Source organism: Chinchilla lanigera, unplaced genomic scaffold (assembly GCF_000276665.1).
Source record: "Chinchilla lanigera isolate Chin_1 unplaced genomic scaffold, ChiLan1.0 scaffold00127, whole genome shotgun sequence".
Lineage (NCBI taxonomy): Eukaryota > Metazoa > Chordata > Mammalia > Rodentia > Chinchillidae > Chinchilla > Chinchilla lanigera.
In genome coordinates this window covers 1,348,533-1,366,049 of record NW_004955528.1, presented here as the reverse complement: position 1 = coordinate 1,366,049, position 17,517 = coordinate 1,348,533, and the positions used below count along the sequence as shown (strand labels likewise).

Here is a 17,517-nt window from a genome sequence, read left to right as displayed (position 1 = left end):
TCAGCCTCTCCTGGGACAACGCATAGGAGGAGAGGCCTCCTGCTGTCAGGTGAGAGAAGTCAGGAGCAGCTGCCAGCCCAGGAGACAGGGAAGTTTGAAGACCCACCCGGTGGTCTCTCCAGAGCCCACTGGATCCCTACTGCCGAGAACATAGCTGGGGGGCATCACCCTCAGAGGCTGCAGACGAGGCCGGCAAGCTGTGCCCCTCGCGGTGAAGGCCAAGTGCTGGACACGGTGCTGGACCTGCACTCGCCCTGCCCGTGCTCTTGCAGAGCCAGGGCTGCAAGGACTTGGCCCCATGTGGGACGGGCACCGCGACAGCGACGTGTCCCTCGCTGAGAGCTGAGGCCCTCCTCTTGGGTGTCACCTCCACAGTTGCCCATCGCCGGGTCCAGCGCCACCTGTGTCTCCCAGGGCAGGCCGCCATCCCCGCCCTCTCAGGCCCCTCCCTCTGGCTCTGCCACCCTAGATAGCATCCTGGCACAGACCCTGTCCTGCCCCCTGCTTTCCCCTCCCTGTTCCCCGATTCTGGCTTCCCAGAGGTCCCAAGGGACCCCTGCCCTCCTGCCCCTCTTGTACCTGCCTCCTTGCCTGGGGTCTGTGTACAGCCCCCTCCTCTGCAGAGAGCCCCATCCCTCCAGACTGTCTTGTGCTGGCCTCTGCCCTCCTTGGCACAGCCCCCGTCCCTCTCACTGCCCTGCTGGTCTGCTGGCTTCCCCCCCGCCCCTGTTCAGGTCCCCTGTGTACAGCAGAGGCTCGATAGTGCCTGGGAGGGTTAGGCAAAGGGAACCTGGGGAGTGTGGTGCCTTAGAGGGCAGGGACTGTCTTAGGGCACCAGAGGGCAGGGACAGATGGGCACCCATGGGTGGGCAGACAGGAGGCAGGTGTAACCAGTGACTTTGGGGAGGAAGCCTGCTTCCCTCTTGGATCTGCAGGGGAGGTCCCTACGACGCAGCCTTGCTTCCTAAACTCACCTCAGCTGTCTCCACGCTCCTCTAAGTGGGAAGGACGAGCTTCTGAGCAGCTCGTGAGATACCAGGGAGACGGCTTGACAGTGCCGAGAGTCCAGGTGCTGGGTGTGGGGCCTGGGCACGAGCTGTGCTCTTCACCAAGGGGCTGGATGGACAGAGAGTAGTGCACCGGGCTCACACTGGTGCCTGGTGGGCAGCTAGCTCAGCCATGGGCTGCCCTTGGTAGCAGAATTCGCCACGGTCCTGGTCGTGGGCCAGAGAGCTTCAAAGTGGACCAGTCCCTCCCCGCTCTTGGGGAAGAAACAGCCCAGTGTGAGGAGGGAGCATGCTTGGGGCCACCTGGCAAGGGAGAGGGCCTGGCCTGCCTGCTCTGCAGTCCGCAGGTGTAGACAGTCTAGGCGCGTCCACCCTCCGCTGCCCGTCTCTCACACAGATACCCATGGAGAGAACCACAAGTTCCCACGCCGTGCCATTCATAAACTAGAGCATCCTGTCTGCTGCTGTAAAGAGAAGCCCGTGTGACTGTAAAGGACAAATGAGGGGGCTGGGGATTTAGCTCAGCGGCACAGCGCCTGCCTGGCAAGCACAGCGTCGTGAGTTCAATTCCCGGTACTGGAAAAAAGAAGGGGAGGCTGGGGATTTAGCTCAGTGGCATGGCACCTGCCTGGTAAGCACAAGGTTGTATGTTCGACTCCCGGTACCGGAAAAAGCCAAAAAAAAAAAAAGGGACAAATGAATGCGGGGCCCAGGCCTGTGGAGTAGCTTTGCAGGACGGCTAGGGAAGGACAATCTTTAACTCAGAGGAGCAGCTGGGGCAGCTCATACCCCTGGTGGCTCTTAGTGTATGGTTGATTCCTGTGGCCTCCCCTCCTGGGATCCTGGACTCCACACCAACTGGCTCAGCAGGAGCAGCGATGGTGCCGCTCTTGTTTTAGAGCTGCGCTCCTCCTGCCCAGACACAAAGCGTCACACATGGGGGCAGGGACGGAGCCTGGTCAGCTTGGGAAGAGGCAAGAACCCATCCTGCCAGAGTCAGGCAAGTGTCCTCCACGCTGGAGGCTCTGGAGGGGTGCGGTGGCCTCTGCTGGGCCTCCTCCCTCACACTGGCCACCCCAAAGCCTCTTCCGGTGGGCAAGGACGATCATCTGTCTACAGTAATCAGATTCACCTAAGCAGGGACGGAGCACTAATTCTATTGAAATGCGCCAAGATGCCGAGTGGAACCAGATGTCCCCGGGGAAGCACGGTGGCCAGTTGTGCCAGTGGATGGTAATTAGCCATTGGGAAGAACAGGATATGTGCCCACACAATTACATGGCAAGAAAACACACTGAACATTGTGGGGCCAGAGAGTCAGCTGCTGGCGACAGTGGGAACCAGAAGCAGCACAGAGGCTGGTTGCACGGGGGTTGGTCACAGGGCAGGGAGCAAGGCAGCACATGGAGCCCAGGCATAGTATGTCTGAAACACAAAGTCAAGGCCTCCTTGTGACTATTGGTCCCCATCCCGGCCCTGGCCTCGCAGGGCCTCGGCCTGTGCAGCCGGGGGCTTTGCCCAACTCTCTGGAAACCCACTGCCAGTGCCCACAGCCTGCAGCGCTCCTGGCGTGGAGCAAAGAAATTGTTTGGATGGTTTAGCTTCTGTCAAGAGCACAGGCTAAGGCTCCCAAACACTCAGCTAAGTGTGTTGACCCCCCTGTGAATCCTCCAGAATCAAATTAGTGCCTAACATTGTAGCAAAATGCAAACAAAAGGCTTATTAGCAAGCCTGCTCAGGTGGGTTCAGAGGCCGGGTGAACAGCAGCTGGTTATTACAGAGGGGCGCTGCCATGCAAGACGTACTCTCCGCAGAAAGGGTCACTGTCAAAGCGAAGGTACAGGCAAGCTCGGCGGAACACCCACATACGACATGGGTTCCTGAGCAGAGAAATAACCTGAGCGCTAGGCCATCAATAAGGTTCCCATCAGCTGCTGAGGTGGGGCTGTGGCCGGGGCAGAACCCACCCCACCTGCTGGCGCTCTGCTCTGCTGCCGAGCCTTCGAGGATTTAAAGCCCTGTTTGCTGCTGCTTGGCAGATGTCCCGCAGGTTTGAACACACTAATGGGCTTTTTGGCTGGCAGGTATGTGAAAGCATAGCAGACCTTCAGCCCGCTGCCCCTGGTGGCTAGCTCCTCGCGCAGATGGCTTTGGTCCATTTTAAGCAGTACTAAAAAACCAGAAAAGCAACCTGCCATCCCCTTTGCAGTTAACAAGGTGCTTCCAGAGCTGCACTGGGAACTCTGGGTTGAGGCCAGGCCCTGTGCTTGCCCTGCTGTGCTGTGCCAGGGGAGGGCCCTTCCCAAGGCTCCACACAGGTGGCGGAGAGCAGGGCTGTCAAGAAGGCCATTTCCCTAATCCGATTGAAACCTTTGGGCTGAGCTAGTGGCCTCCCAGCAGTCAGACTGGTGCCAGGTCTGGAACACAGCTGGGCGCAGACAGGATGTGACTCCCCGTCTGCCAAGTTCGCATTTGCACAGTGGCCTCTGGCTCCAGCCATCAGGAGGTAAAATGTTCCACTTCCTCCATCCAAGGATGCTAGCTGCCCAGCAAGGCAGGGAGGGCAGCCCTGAAGACTGCAAGCTGTTCACTGCCCCCTCTTGGAAAAGGGGCTGGAGTCTTCCTGACAGGGCCCCGCCCCATCGGCTGGCATCCCCTCCCAGCACCTTGCCCACACCCAGTCTGTGAGTCAGCACCCTCTTGGTGGAGCGCTGCGCTGTCCATGGTGCTGAGCCTCACATCTCCTTGTGCCTTGGGAAATTTCTTGACTGTGACCCCAGTCACTGTGGTCCAGCTTCTCCCACAAATTCCAAAGCAGAAGAAGAGCCAGGTCGGGAGGGAAGGAAGAAAGAAAGGAAGGAAGTGAACAGAAGTCTCTGGGCAGTTTTAGCCCAAGAGGTGCCCAAAGACGCGTGGCCTTTGGACTGGACGCTCTCCAAACCTGGCAGCTACCCCAACACGACCTCTAGGAAGTGAGATGGGCTGTGCCTGCCGTGCTCGTTTTTGAGGGCAAGGATTGTGCACCTTGTCTGGCTCGTGATCTGGATGCATTGGGTGCTTGTCTGGCTCATGTGTCCACTTGATTCATCTTGTGACGTGGGCACAGCTTGGACTGTGGATTTGGATACCTGGGTCCATGGCTAGGTCTGGGTTTCTCCTTGCATAACGTGAGAGTACTATACTTTCTGCCTCACAGACTTGACATTGTGTCCACTAAGGCGGTCCACGTAGAGCTGAGTTGGTGTCTGGCTTCCACAAAGCATGCCCAAATGGTTACCCAATCTGTGATATTGGCTAGAAAGTGGAAGTCAGAGGGATTCAAACATTATTCCATTGTGGACCCCAAGCCCACTCACTTGAGCTCTCTGACAGTAGAATAGCCTGGTTGTAGCCAGCTAAGAACTTACCAGGAGTTGCATTGTTCCTCTGCTCGCTCCTTGAGGTGCCTGTTTAGACACCAGGATGACCTCATGACCTCCTCAAATGAGATGCCCTGTTCTCACCCCCCTCCTCTGAGTCAGGCCAGAGCCACTGCAGTTTCTGCAGGTAGACGCTCCATTCCTGGAGGCCCCAGCTGGGCTTCTCCTGGACCGGGTCTGTGGTCACTGCCGGCTGCAGGGAATGCAGTGATGCATGTTGACCTGCTCTGATTTCCAGGCTACTCTCCACTGTGGGTCACGTGTGTCCCTGTTGGGTGGCAAGTCCCACAGCGTTGGTTTCCTCAAACCATGCCAGGCGTGAACGGCAGAGACACTTGATGAGGGGTGACAGAGGCCCCTAGTGGGCGTTGCCAGCCAGGGCTGCATGGTCTGATGCATCCCACCTGATCAGACAACATGAAAGGTGGGTGTTTAGATTGTTCCCCCACTTTTGCTATCTCAGAAGACAGCCACCAATAACCCCGACATTCAGCATTTCTGAAATCCATCAAGTCACCATTTCTGGTCTCAGCAGCAGTGGAGAAGGGAGGGTGGGGTGTGGTGAGGACCCCAAGAAGCTGCCCCTGTGTCAGCATTTGCTGAGGGACTCTCCTCCGCTGGAGTCTGACTGCCCAGGGTTAGGAGCCATCATTGGGCCCGGCCTGGCTGCGGCTGGTTGTCCACTCAGAGTCCTTTGCAGAGCCAGCCGAGGTGGCCCCAGCGGTCATGGTGTTGGAGTGCTGAGCAGATGGCCTTGTCTCAAGCCTTTCTGCAGCCTCCGTGGCCGCCCTCCAGATCCTCTAGGTTTTGCAAACATCCTCAGCAGTGTCCTGTACCTTCCTACTCACGTTGGGCTGCCTCTGAGCCCCGAAGCAGCCAATGAATGGGCGCTGTCTTTATCTAAACACAATGAGATTAATTAGAAAAAGCCCCAGTACAAAATAGGTGATTGCTCTGCAGAGTATGAAATAGTAAGAAGGCACAGGAGGGCTCAGGGCCAGTGGGCACACTCCCGCTGCCCGGGTGCGCCCTCACCTGTGTGCAGACGGGCTCTGTGCAACCCCGCCTGCCTCATCTGTGCAAGCTCACAAGCACCACGGGTGCTGCATGCTGAGTGTGATGGCACTTGGGCACCTCGCCAGCCAGCTGGCCCTGAGCTGAGTGAGTCAGTGAGACAGTGTCCCCCTGGGCCATCCTTGTGGCCAAGGCTGGGATGCACAGAAGGGTTAGAGGCAGATGCTCAGCCCGGAAGGGGCACACCCGGCGAGGTCAGCAGGCTAGGCTGGTGGCAGCACCTGGTGGGGTCACCGTGCTGCCCCCGCGCCGCTCCCCACCCAGACGCTGACTCCTGTTGCCATCTCATACCTCCTCGGGCCCCTGAGTTTGTGGGACCCTCTGCTGGGATAGCTCAGGGCCCACAGGATCCTGCATGCCGTGGTGCCAGATGTCAGATTCACCCACTAGCTGGGGCTCTTCAGACCCCCAAGCCTTACCCAGCCAGGCAGCCATGTGTTTATAGCTTTTTTTGGCCCTGAAATCACTGCAGGTCATTCTGCTTCATTGGTGTCTGCTGCCCTGGGACCCCAGCTCTGAGGACAGAGCCTGTGCAGTGAAGAGGAAAGAGAGGGAGGGAGGGAGGGAAACAAAAAAGCAAAGAGAGCACGCAGTAGAAATCAGATGAAAGAAGAGAGTAACAACTAGTGCCCCCAAATAAAAAGAATCAAAATATGCTTCCGTGGGCAGTTATGTACACACGAAGGAGATCACCTAGAAAAACCACACAGCCAAAGCTGAATCACGGAGAAAGAGGAAAATCTGAAAAGACCTGTGATGAGCAAAGAGATTAAATCTGTAATCAAAAACCTTCCAACAAAGAAAAGCCTAGGACCAGATGGTTTCACAGGAGAATTCTGCTGAACATTTGAAGTAAAGTTAATACCAGGCCTTCTCAAACACTAGAAAAGTTGGAGGAGACTAACTCATTTTACAAAGTCAGCATTACCCCGATGCCAATGCCAGACAAGGATACCACGAAAAAAGAAAATGAAAGGTCAATATCTCTGATGAACATAGATACAAAAATTCTGAACAAAATACTAGCAAATGAAATTCAGTAGCATATTAGAAGGACCACCCACTATGGCCAAGCAGGATTTATCCCTGGGTACAAGGACGGTTCAACACACAGAGATCAGTGCTGATGCAACACATTAACAGAGTGAAGGGTAAAACTATAGGATGATCTCAGTAGATGCAGGAAAAGCATATGACAAAACCCAGCATCTATTCATGATTAAAACACTCAGCAAGGGGCTGGGCATATAGCTCAGTGGCACAAGTGCCTGCCTGGCAAGTGCAAGGTCCTAAGTTCAATTTCCAGTACCAAGAAACAAAACAAAACCCCTAGCAAACTAGATACAGAAGGAATGAACTGCCCCACAATAAAGCCCATGTGTGACATGCCCACAGACAGTATCATATACAACAGTGTGAAAGCAAAAGATTTTCCCCCCAAAACAGAAACAAGACAGGTCACCCATACTCCACACTTCTGTTCAACACAGTGCCTGCTGCAAGTCCTGGCCAGAACGATTAGCCCAAAGAAAGGGGAAAAGCACCTACAGTGAAGAAGGAGTGAAATTGCCTCTGGTTGCTGACTTTTTCTTATTACAGAAACCCCAACAGATTCAGTCAAAAAACTATTAAGCAAAAAACTGTAAACAAATTCAGTGAAACTGAAGAATACAAAAATATAAAATATGTAACATTTTGCACATTGCAACACAAAAATCAGTTGTTTCTGTAAACTAACAATGAACTATTTAAGAAACTAAGAAAATAATTCTGTTTACAGTAGCTACAAAATGCCAGGCTGTGATGGTGCCTGCCTGTAATCCCAGCTCAGCAGGATCGTTGTGAGTTCGAGATCAGCCTGGGCTCACAAAGTGAGCTCAAGGCCAGCCTGAACTGAATAGCAAGACCCTGTCTAAAAAAAAAAAAAAAAAAAAAAAAAAAGTAATACAATAGCTACAAAAATAAAATAAAATACTTAGAAATAGATTTAACCGAGGAGGTGAAAGATCTGTACAACTATAAAACACTGATGAAAGAAATTGAAAGCACAAATAAAGGGAAAGTTATCCCATGTTCATGGATTGCAAGAATTAATGTTAAGTGCCCATAATACTCTAATCTACAGACTCAGTGCAATCCCTATCAAAATTCCAATCGTGTTTTTCACAGGAATAGTGAAAACAATTCTAAAAGCCCCAAATAGCCAAAATAACTGTGAGGAAAGAAAAAAAAGGATGAGGGCAAAACACTTTTTGATTTCAAACTGTATTACAAAACTGTAGTCATGGAAAAGCATGATACTGGCAAAAAAAAAAAAAAAAAAAAGAGACAGTAAGGGAACAGAATACAGAGCCCCACATATGGTGAACTCATTTCTGGACATAATGTCAAATTGGGAGAAGGAATACACAGTGGGGGAAAGGCAGTCTTTTTATTAAATTGCTGGAAAAACTGGATATCCACCCATAAAAACTGACACTGGATCCTTATTTCCCACTATACTTGAACACCAACTTTTTTTTTTCCAGTACAGGGAATCAAACTCATGACCTTGTGCTTGCCAGGAAGGCGCTGTGCTGCTGAGCTAAATCCCCAGCCCCTTGAACACCAACTTAAAATGGATTAAAACCGGGGGCTGGGGATTTAGCTCAGCGGCACAGCGCCTGCGGCAAGCACAAGGTCGTGAGTTCAATCCCCAGTAAGGAAAAAAAAAAAAAAGGATTAAAACCTAAACATAAAATCTGAAATCATGAAACTATGAGAAGGAAACATAGACAAAGGTCTTGGTGATGACTTTTGTCTCTAACATCAAAAGAGTAGGAAACAAAAAATAAATAAGACTAAATCAAAAAGTTCAGTGAACAAAACATGAAAAGGAAATCTATAGAATGGAAGAAGAAAACATTTGCAACTTATATATCCAAAGGATTTGCATCCAAAGTATACAAGGAATTTACACTACTCAGTAGCAAGAAAATACCCTGATTTAAAATGGGCAAAGGGCCTCAGTGGACATTTCTTCAAAGGAGACATACAGATGGCCAACAGGTAGATGGACATCACTAATCACAGGGAAACAAAAATCTTAAACCACTGTAAGAGCCATCTCACTACTATCAGAAAGCCAGGAGTGGGCTGGGGATTTAGCTCAGTGGCACAGTGCCTGCCTGGCCTGCATGAGGTCCTGAGTTTGATTCCTGGTACACCCCCACCAAAAAAGCCCGGAGTAATGATGCCAATAAGGTGTGGGGAAAGGACGCCCTTGCACACCGTTGGAGGGGGTTGTAAATCGGTGTAGCCATGAGAGAAGACAGTGTGCGATTCCTCGGAAACACGCAGAGCCATCTTACGATCCAGCAGTCTCACCTCTGAGTGTATGTCCAGAGGAAATGAAGTCAGGTGCCTGATGTCTGCACTGCTGTGTTCACTGTGACTCTTCCCAGCAGCCGCGGGATCAAGACAGGTGTGCACGAGTCAAAACAAGGAGAGGGAGAATGGGGAGCACTGTACCTTGGCCTTTAAAGAGGAGACCCAGCCACTTGTGACACGTGGAGAAACCTAAAGGTTCTTATGCTGAGTGAAATAAGCCAGCATGGAAGGGCAAATACCATTTGACGTCATTAATAGGAGGAACCTAACAATGTCAGTCTGATAAGAACAACAGGGTGGTGATCACCAGGGGCAGGGGTGCAAGTGATGAGGGGGTGTCACCTCCTGTTACGCATGATGGGTGAGCTCTGGAGATGTGTGGCGTGGTGACCACAGGCAGTGATCCTCATTGTGTAGGTCTGGCGTGTTCTCATCAAGAAGTGACCGGTGAGCAATGCTGATATTACTGAACTTGAGGGTGCTAATCACCTCACAGTACCTCTGTATATCAAAACATCACCTTGCATGCCGTAAACGTACGATTTTTGTGTGTCAGCCGTACTGCAATCAAGCTTGGGGAAAATATAACTTACAATAATTTATACGTAAAACTTTTAGGATTTCTTTTAGTAATTTTATGATTTTTGTTTTTAAGCTTTAATCTTTCTACTTGATTTGTTGTTTGGTATCAATGCTGTATGAGTTAGGACACAAGTTTTAGGAACACAATCAAATTGTCTTAAGCAGGGAAAGGATATTTATTTTACTTAAGAAACACTGCAAGTCCAGGAGGGCTGGCTTCAGGCGCAGCTGGTTCCAGGAGTTCCCTCAGCATCATGGAGGGGTGCGGTGTTCCTGAGTGTTTTGCATCCACTGTCTGTGTAGAGCTTTTGCAATTGGAAATCTACAGTGAGCGAAGGCTGCCTCTTCTTGGAAGGCCTGTGCCCTTGCAGTGAGGTTGGGAACTTCCTGAGTAGTGCCAGGCCTGCCAAGCTGGCTCGGCCAGCACCCAGAGGAGCCAGCCTGCCGCGTTCTGTGAGATTTGAGTGGCTCTCTGTGGCCATGGAGGAGTGGTGGGCTCCAAGAGGCTCAGGGTTCAAATCCACATCTGAGCCAGTGGCCTTGGGCAAGGACTTGGCCTCTCTGAGGCTCGGTTTCCCCAGACACAGCGTGGACATGGAAGTCGGGTGTGTGGGGTCCAGGTGTAGGTGAAGGGCTGACGCTTTCTAGTGCTTGGCAAGGCGGTGCCTGGGTGGGGGTTCTCTGCTAGTGTCCGGTAGACTGTTGGGAGCAGCAGTCAGGGCCCTGGTCATGGACTCAGTGGGAATGGACCCGGGACCTGAGAGTACAGCCCCTTGCCTCAGCCGGGACCCTGGGATCTGTGTGTCTCACCGCCCACATGCGCCCGGCTGGCCAAGAGCCCACCATGCTGCCTGGGGTGGCCCATGGGCTGGGAGTGGAGCTTGGGTATGGGTGTCAGGGGACACCGGAGAGCGGGGACTGTCCACTCCCGTGCTCAGCCCTGCGCTCCTCAGCAGCTGGGGGGCGGGTTCTGCCGCCTGACCGCCCGTGTGCTCTGCTGCAGGTCAACACCTTCATGTCCTTCGTGTTCCCCATGGTGGTCATCTCCGTCCTGAACACCATCATTGCGAACAAGCTGACCGTCATGGTGCGCCAGGCTGCGGAGCAGGGGACGCAGCCCGGCACGTTCAGCATGTCCATCGAGCCTGGCAGGATCCAGGCCCTGCGCCACGGCGTCCGCGTCCTCCGTACGTAACTTGGGCCCGGGGGGCGGGGCAGGCCGGGGGTCCACAGAGGAGGCTGCGCTGCAAGACCCAAGCCAGAGCCGGTTTCAAGCTGTGGGGTGGGAGGTCCAGCAGGACCCTGGCTGTGCCGCTGTCTGCACACCCGCTCATTCGCTGGCAGGTCTGCCGGGTGCTCGCTGTGACCCCGGCATCTCCCTCCCAGCTGCAGGCCGGCTGCGCTGTATCAAGCCTGCGGTCAGCGCGGAAAGCCGGCCGGGATAGGTCTGCGTCGTGGGCCCACGCAGCCTCGGGAAACTGGTTTGGCCCCAGGTGTGATGGGAAAGTCTCAGGAGACGGCGCTTTTCTATTCAGAGCCCCGGGCCGTGCACTTGCACTTGCTAGGGCGTGGCCTTCTTGGTCCTGCACTTTGCAGGCCCCGAGGTGTGGCTGTGCCCCTCGCGAGGCCTGGTGCTGCTTGCTGCACCCGGTGGGGGTTCTCGTGGGGAATCCAGAGAGGACCCCTGGCGGGCAGCGGGCAGCAGCTCAGTGTGTGACACCTCGAGGCAGGGCCTGGCCTGGCCGAGGCAGGAGGACTCGTCTCCAGACACCTGCCAGGCCCCTGCCTGTGTCTCCACAGTGCCCCCAGCTGCGAAGGGCAGGTGGGGCCTGGGCTAGGCAGAGCTGGGCATCCCTGGCCCGACACAGCTGTCCTGGGGTTGTCGCCTGTGAATTGGCTGCCTGCCTGCCTGCCGGGGGCGCCTGAGGCACCTATGAGCGCCCTCCTGCCATGGTGCACACTGCAGAGGCCACTGCTGGCCCTCCCTGCCGGGCTGCCCCTGGCCTCCCAACCCATCACTGTCCTGGCCAAGTTTCTGCCATCCCCACCTGGCTGTCTCCTAGGCAACAGAGATCAGGCAAGGTACAGATGCCCACAGAGACAAAGCGGCCCCTGCCTGCCTGCGCGAGGGCCATGGGGTCAGCCCTCGGGCTCTCTGTAGGGGCGCGTCCGTCTGTCCACCTGTCCACTGGGGCCCTGCAGCACCGAGGAGCAGGAAGCAGCCTCTGGCTGGAACTTTTTGTACTTGGTCTGTTGGCCACTGGCTTGGGCTGTGCAGGCAGGCGCCGGGGGCTGCTCCTGGTGGGATCTGCCCCTCGAGGCCCCGCTGCCAGCCTCCGTGCTGCCCGGTTCACCTCCAGGTCCCTCCCACCAGGGACGAGCTCTGGGCAGCATCACCAACAACGTCCTCCCATGTCACCAATGGGGCAGGACAATATCTCAGGCCTTTCGGAACCCAAAGACCCAAAGAGGATGAGGGGACAGAGGCAGCCGCACTCAGTGGCCCCTGGCTGCCAACCCAGCACAAGTCCCCCTGGATGTCTAAGTCTCTGCCCCAGAAGAGCTTGTTAGCAATAACCTCACAGTACAATGAGGCTGCCCCATCCAGCCTGATCCCACCATCAGCACTGCGTCTCCTCAACCCAGGGATCCAAGTCCAGAGCAGTCAGCCGGAGCCAGCTGAGGTGGCAGCCACTGGGGAGCCCTCTGGGGCCCAGGCACCCCAACTCTGCCTCCAGGGAACCTGGGAGACTACATTCTTAGCGGGGTCCTGAGAAGAACACCCTCAAACCAGAAGAGCTCAGGGGGCTCCTGGGTCTACCCTGCGTTTCACAAATGGGGAAACAGGCTGTGAGCGAAGGCCCTGCTTGACTTTGTGCGGTGAGTGGGGCCCTGGCCTGCCAGGGTCTCCTTGTGTCCTCTGGACTCCGGAACCCTCTGCTTAGAGGGAGTTCCTCCAAGTGATTTCTTAAGTTTTTGTTTTAAGTTGTGATTAGAAATTATACAGCATAAGATTTACCCCCGTAACCACTGGCCGGCGTGCACATCACACTGTCATGCAACTATCACATCACTCAGCTCCAGAACCCTTTCACCTTCCCGAACTAGAACCCTGCCCCCTCGGCCTGAATACCTCCCTTCTCCCTGTCCCCTGGGGATCTCACGCGTGGAAGCATTCAGGATTTGCCCTCCAGCGACTGCTTATTACACAGAGCATAAGGTCTTCAGGGTTCATCCGTGTTGAAGCACGTGTCAGAATTTCCCTCCTTTTCAAGGCTAAGTAGCATTCCACTGTGTGGATGGGCCACATCCTGCGTGTGGAGTCATCGGTCGATGGACCCTGGGGTTGCTTCTGCCCGTGAGCTCTTGCGGGTTGTGCTGCTGGGACCCTGGGTGTGAAAATCCTCCTGCTGCCCCTGCTCTCCCTTCTTTAGGGCTTGTCCCAGCTGTGGGTTGCTGGTCCTGTGCTGCTACTTTTGGAGGCACTGTCACTGTGTCTACGGCAGTTCCTGTCTCCTTCCTGACACTCGCTGTTTATTTTCAGAGTAAAGGGTGGAGGTGGCACCGCTGTGCTTGGGCTCTGTGTGTCTCCAGGGACTGGCGTTGCTTGCTGAGCGACTGCTCGTGGGCCCTTTGGCCGTGCGTGTTCTCGGTGTCAGTGCAAGTCTTCTGCCTGTTCTCAAATCAACTTGTTTGTTTTTCACTGACGATTTTGAGCAGTTCCTTCGAAGTGCCTGACACTGACCCTTACGAGGCGCGGTGCAGGTTTTCTGTCTCTGAGTCGCCCTCAGCGCTGATCGATCCCTTTGCTGCGCCCGGGTCGCCAGTGCCGCGCAGTCCGACCTGCGTCTTCTGCTCTTGTGCTGTGGGCTTTGCCTCACACTCCAGACATCACTGCCCTAGAAAGAAAATGATCAAACTCGGCGTGCTGAAGTTTTTACATTATATTTTTTTCTACAGGTTTTATAGCTTCAAGTCTCACATTCAGGTCTTTGGTCCATTTTTGGTTAGTTTTGTACAGGGGCGAGGGAAGGCCCAGTTTTGAGTTCTGCATGTGGACGGCATTTCCATTTTCAGCTGAGGAGGCTGAGGAGGCTGCCCGTCCCTGTGTGCAGGGGCTGCGGTCTGGTGCTGAGCTCTGTCCCGTGTCTGCCAGCGCCAGACTCTTTTGATTATTGTAGTTTGGATGAAGTTTTGAAATCAGAGTGTGAGGACTCTCGCCGTATTCTTTTACTAGGTTGTTTTGGGTAGTCAGGGTCCCTTGAGATTCCTTGTGAACTCTTAGGATGAGCTTTTCTATTTCTGAAAAAAAAAATCATTGTAATTTGATGGGGATTGCATTGAATCTGTAGGTCATTTGTGTAGTTGACATCTTTAAGAATATTCCTCCATTTGAGGTGTCTCCCCATGTCTCCCCAAAGCCTGCATCTGTCTGTGAGGTCCACGTCTGTCTCCGCAGTCCATGTCTCTGTCTGTGAGGTGCACATCTGTCTCTGTGAGGTCCACTTCTGCCTCTGTCTGTGAGGTCCAAGTCTGTCTCTGTAGTCCACGTCTGTCTCTGCAGTCCACGTCTGTCTGTGAGGTCCACATCTGTCTCTGCAGTCCACGTCTCTGTCTGTGAGGTCCACCTCTGTCTCTGTGAGGTCCACCTCTGTCTCTGTGACGTCCATGTCTGCCTCTGTCTGTGAGGTCCACCTCTCTGTCTCTGCAGTCCACGTCTCTGTCTCTGAAGCCCATGTCTCTCTGAGCTCTCTGAGCCCCATCTCCCTGCCCCTCAGGCGCCGTGGTCATTGCCTTCGTGGTCTGCTGGCTGCCCTACCACGTGCGCCGCCTCATGTTCTGCTACATCTCGGATGAGCAGTGGACACCGTGAGTACTTGGGCCCTGGGCGGGCCCCCCAGAACAGACAAGTGGGGGCTGGCAGGGTGGCGGGGACAACCTGGCCAGTGTGCTAAGCCCAGGGCCTGCAGGTGTGCGCACAGTAGGCGGCCAGGAGAGCCAAGTGGAGCAGACGCAGCGGATCCTGAGAGCCCAGGTCACCATGCCGGGCCTTAGGGGCTCCTCACACGCTGCCAGCCTTAAGGTCACAGCTTCCCCAGGCCAGAATCAGCGATGCAGCAGTCACACCGAGGAGCCCCGTAAAGCAAAGGGGCAGGTATGCAGGGCAGAGTCAGGGGCCTTAATTTCATTGATGATTAAATCAGGCAGCTGCGCGGATGCTGGGGTTCTGCCAGGTGGGCTGCAGGAGCGGTGGGGACGGGCAGAACCGAGACAGCCCCCGCCTGCAGAGGTCCAGTCTGAGCGAGATGGAGGCCGGAGCCAGGCGACGGGATTTGGGGTCAGATATCCCCAGGAGAAATCTCCCCAGAGGTTGTCTTGGTGCCCCGAGTGGCCATGCTGCCGCCCCCAGGCTGTCACTGCATGGCTCTTGTGCAAGGCCTGAGCCCTTGGCTGTGAGTCTGACCGCCTTTCCCCACAGGTTCCTCTACGACTTCTACCACTACTTCTACATGCTGACCAACACGCTCTTCTACGTCAGCTCCACCATCAACCCCGTGCTGTACAACCTCGTCTCCGCCAACTTCCGCCAGATCTTCCTGTCCACCCTGGCCTGCCTCTGTCCTGCCTGGCGGCGCCGGAGGAAGAGGCCGGTGTTCTCTCGGAAGACCAACAGCGTGTCCAGCAACCACGGCTTCTCCAGCAGCGCCACCCGGGAGACGCTGTACTAAGACCCACGGGCCCGAGAGGCCACGGAGGCCACAGAGGCAACAGGGTGGCGGCTCAGCCTCCCAGGCCTGGCCCTCGCCTCAGCCAGAGGCCCTTTCTCCTCCACTTCTTCCCGCAGCCCAGCCCTCTCCTCTCCTTCACCCCCCGCCCCCCTCCCGCTCAACACCGGAACGCAGAGCCTGTTCCTTTCCTGGATCCCAGGCGGCCTTGGATTCGGGCTCAGAGAACTGCGGCTTTCTCTGTTCCCAGACTAATGGACTTTTAGAGAGAAAAAGGAGGTGAAAGGAGTGTCCTGGGCTGGGTTCAGGGCAGCCCCTCCACAGCCCCCCTGGAGAATTCCGCTGTCCGCCCGCCCAGCTCCATTTTCGCCAGAGGCTGCAGGCCCCACCCACCTCCCGCCCCTGGCCCAGCTCAGGCGAATCCAGCCCCAGGCCCGGGCACTGTGGTTCTGGGCCTCCTACCCAACTCTTCTATGCGGGCATCCCAGGAGCCCTGGAACTGCTCCAGGCCTGGGCCCGTGCTGAGGGTGAGAGCACTCCTCCCCTGCCCTCGCCCTGGGGTGTCTGTGGCCCACAGAGGTGATCGAGGCTCCCACCCGCACAGAAAGGACAAAAGGCCCTGACCTGTGAGAGCCTAGACCTGGGCCGCCCCCCAACCCGGCCTTGCCCAGGCCAAGACCCAAGACGCCCTGTGTGGACATGAGGCGGAAGGACACTGGAGCTGGGGCCCTGTGGAGCGGCAGAGCAGGGGAACCTCTTCCCCAGCCCAGGCGGCCGTGGCCGGGCTGGCTGATCCCCCAGCACACAGTGGCAGCCAGCGGAGCCGAGCTGGCCTGGGGGTGGGGCTCTGACAAGGGGTCACATGGGCCGGCTGGCAGGACCCGGGCAGGAGCAGGTAGAAAGCTGGGACCGAGTGTGCGGCACCCCAGCTGGCGGCCGCTCCAGGCCGGGACAGGTTCATTTGTCAGCAGCCGCCAGGCAGCTGCCCTGACCCCCAGCTCCAGACGCCGGGAAAGCAGGCGCCTCCGCGGTCTCCGGGAGCTGTCTCCAAACAGGACGGGACCTGCCCAGGCGCCCTGCAGAGACAGGCAGGGGCTGCAGTAACAGAACAGACCCAGAAAGCACGACCTGGCCTTAAGAGGAGGTTTTATGGTCTTAGGGCCCCACCTGCCCAGGAGGAAACCCAAGCACGGGCAGGCAGCCTGCAGAGACAGCACTGGCCTGGGAGGCAGAGCCAGTCCCGTCTGGGGCAGCCCTGTTCCCTCTGGACTGTGAAATGCTGAGCTACAGACCAGGTTATGAGTGAGTGGCCACCCAGACCTGGCCACCCTGCCATGGGTGGGTGTGGTACTCAAAGCCACAAAATCCCTCTGAGAGCCACATGAACCTTCAGGTCACCAGGGCGGGGCCAGTGCAAGCCAGGCCCATTTGCTGACCCCAAGGAGGACCTTCACCTTGACCTCCACAGGGCCTGCAGAGGTCAGTGTGGTGCCCCTGCTTGGGGCTGGGCTCAGAGTTCAGCAAATCCAAAGGCCTGAGGCTGGGTGTGGGCATCAGAGTCTGAAGCAGCACTGAACTTGGAACCGGATGCTCCAGCCCCAGAGCCCTGCCTGCCTGGGCTCTCCAGACTGTGGGGCCATGATTCCGCCTAGCCTCAGTGTCTCCATCTCAGACACAAGCACAGCCATTTTACTCTTGTCTGGTCGGGGCTGTCCTGGAGACTGTGGCCCGGAATGGAAGGAAGGGACAAACCCTGAGGGGCCTCCGATGCTGACGGCACAGGTCTGCAGGGGGAGTGAGCTGCAGCCTGCGTTCTCGTCCTGCTGTCTTTACACTCGTGTCCTTGTGCGTGGTGTAGAAAGGGGCACATGGGCCCTCACTCTGGGCCTCACTCTTGGCCTGTCACAGTGGCGCTCTGAGGGCTTAGCCCCGTGTGCCGAGAGTTCATGCCCCAGGGAGTGCAGAGTCCCAGGAGCCCAGATGTGGTGGCAACTCCCATCGTGTGCCTCAGACATCCCTCCGTGTGCACCCCGCTCCGTGCTGCAACCAGAGTGCAAACCCCCCTATCTCTCAATAAAGGAGCCTGTGGACCCCCGGCTTGGACTCTTACGTAAGGGCCTAGGAGCAGCCATCTTTCCTCTCATTCATTCATTCATTCAGACAGGGCCTGCAGCAGTGGACAGCTGTCCACTCACCTCTCTTGTCAAACCACACAGGCATGGGTCCCATCTCCCTAGGCCCCCGCCTCCCTCTGCTCCTGCCACCTCTGCTGTGTGCTTGCTCCTGGCAGAAATTTCTCCACAGGCAGTTGACCAAGGACTGTTTTTATTGGTTTTTTTT

General features: G+C 55.9%; 1 protein-coding gene across 1 annotated transcript in view; it reads left to right on the top strand.

Annotated features, from left to right (window-relative positions):
• The window catches only part of Ntsr1 (neurotensin receptor 1 (high affinity)), a 46,183-nt gene extending 28,749 nt beyond the window's left edge, over positions 1-17,434 (top strand). The window contains exons 2-4 of the mRNA XM_005410013.1: positions 10,455-10,638; positions 14,230-14,320; positions 14,931-17,434. Of these exons, the coding sequence (XP_005410070.1) occupies positions 10,455-10,638; positions 14,230-14,320; positions 14,931-15,180 (525 nt within the window). The 3' untranslated portion in view covers positions 15,181-17,434. The remainder of the gene's footprint in view (positions 1-10,454; positions 10,639-14,229; positions 14,321-14,930) is intronic.
• The last annotated feature ends 83 nt before the right edge of the window (positions 17,435-17,517 follow it).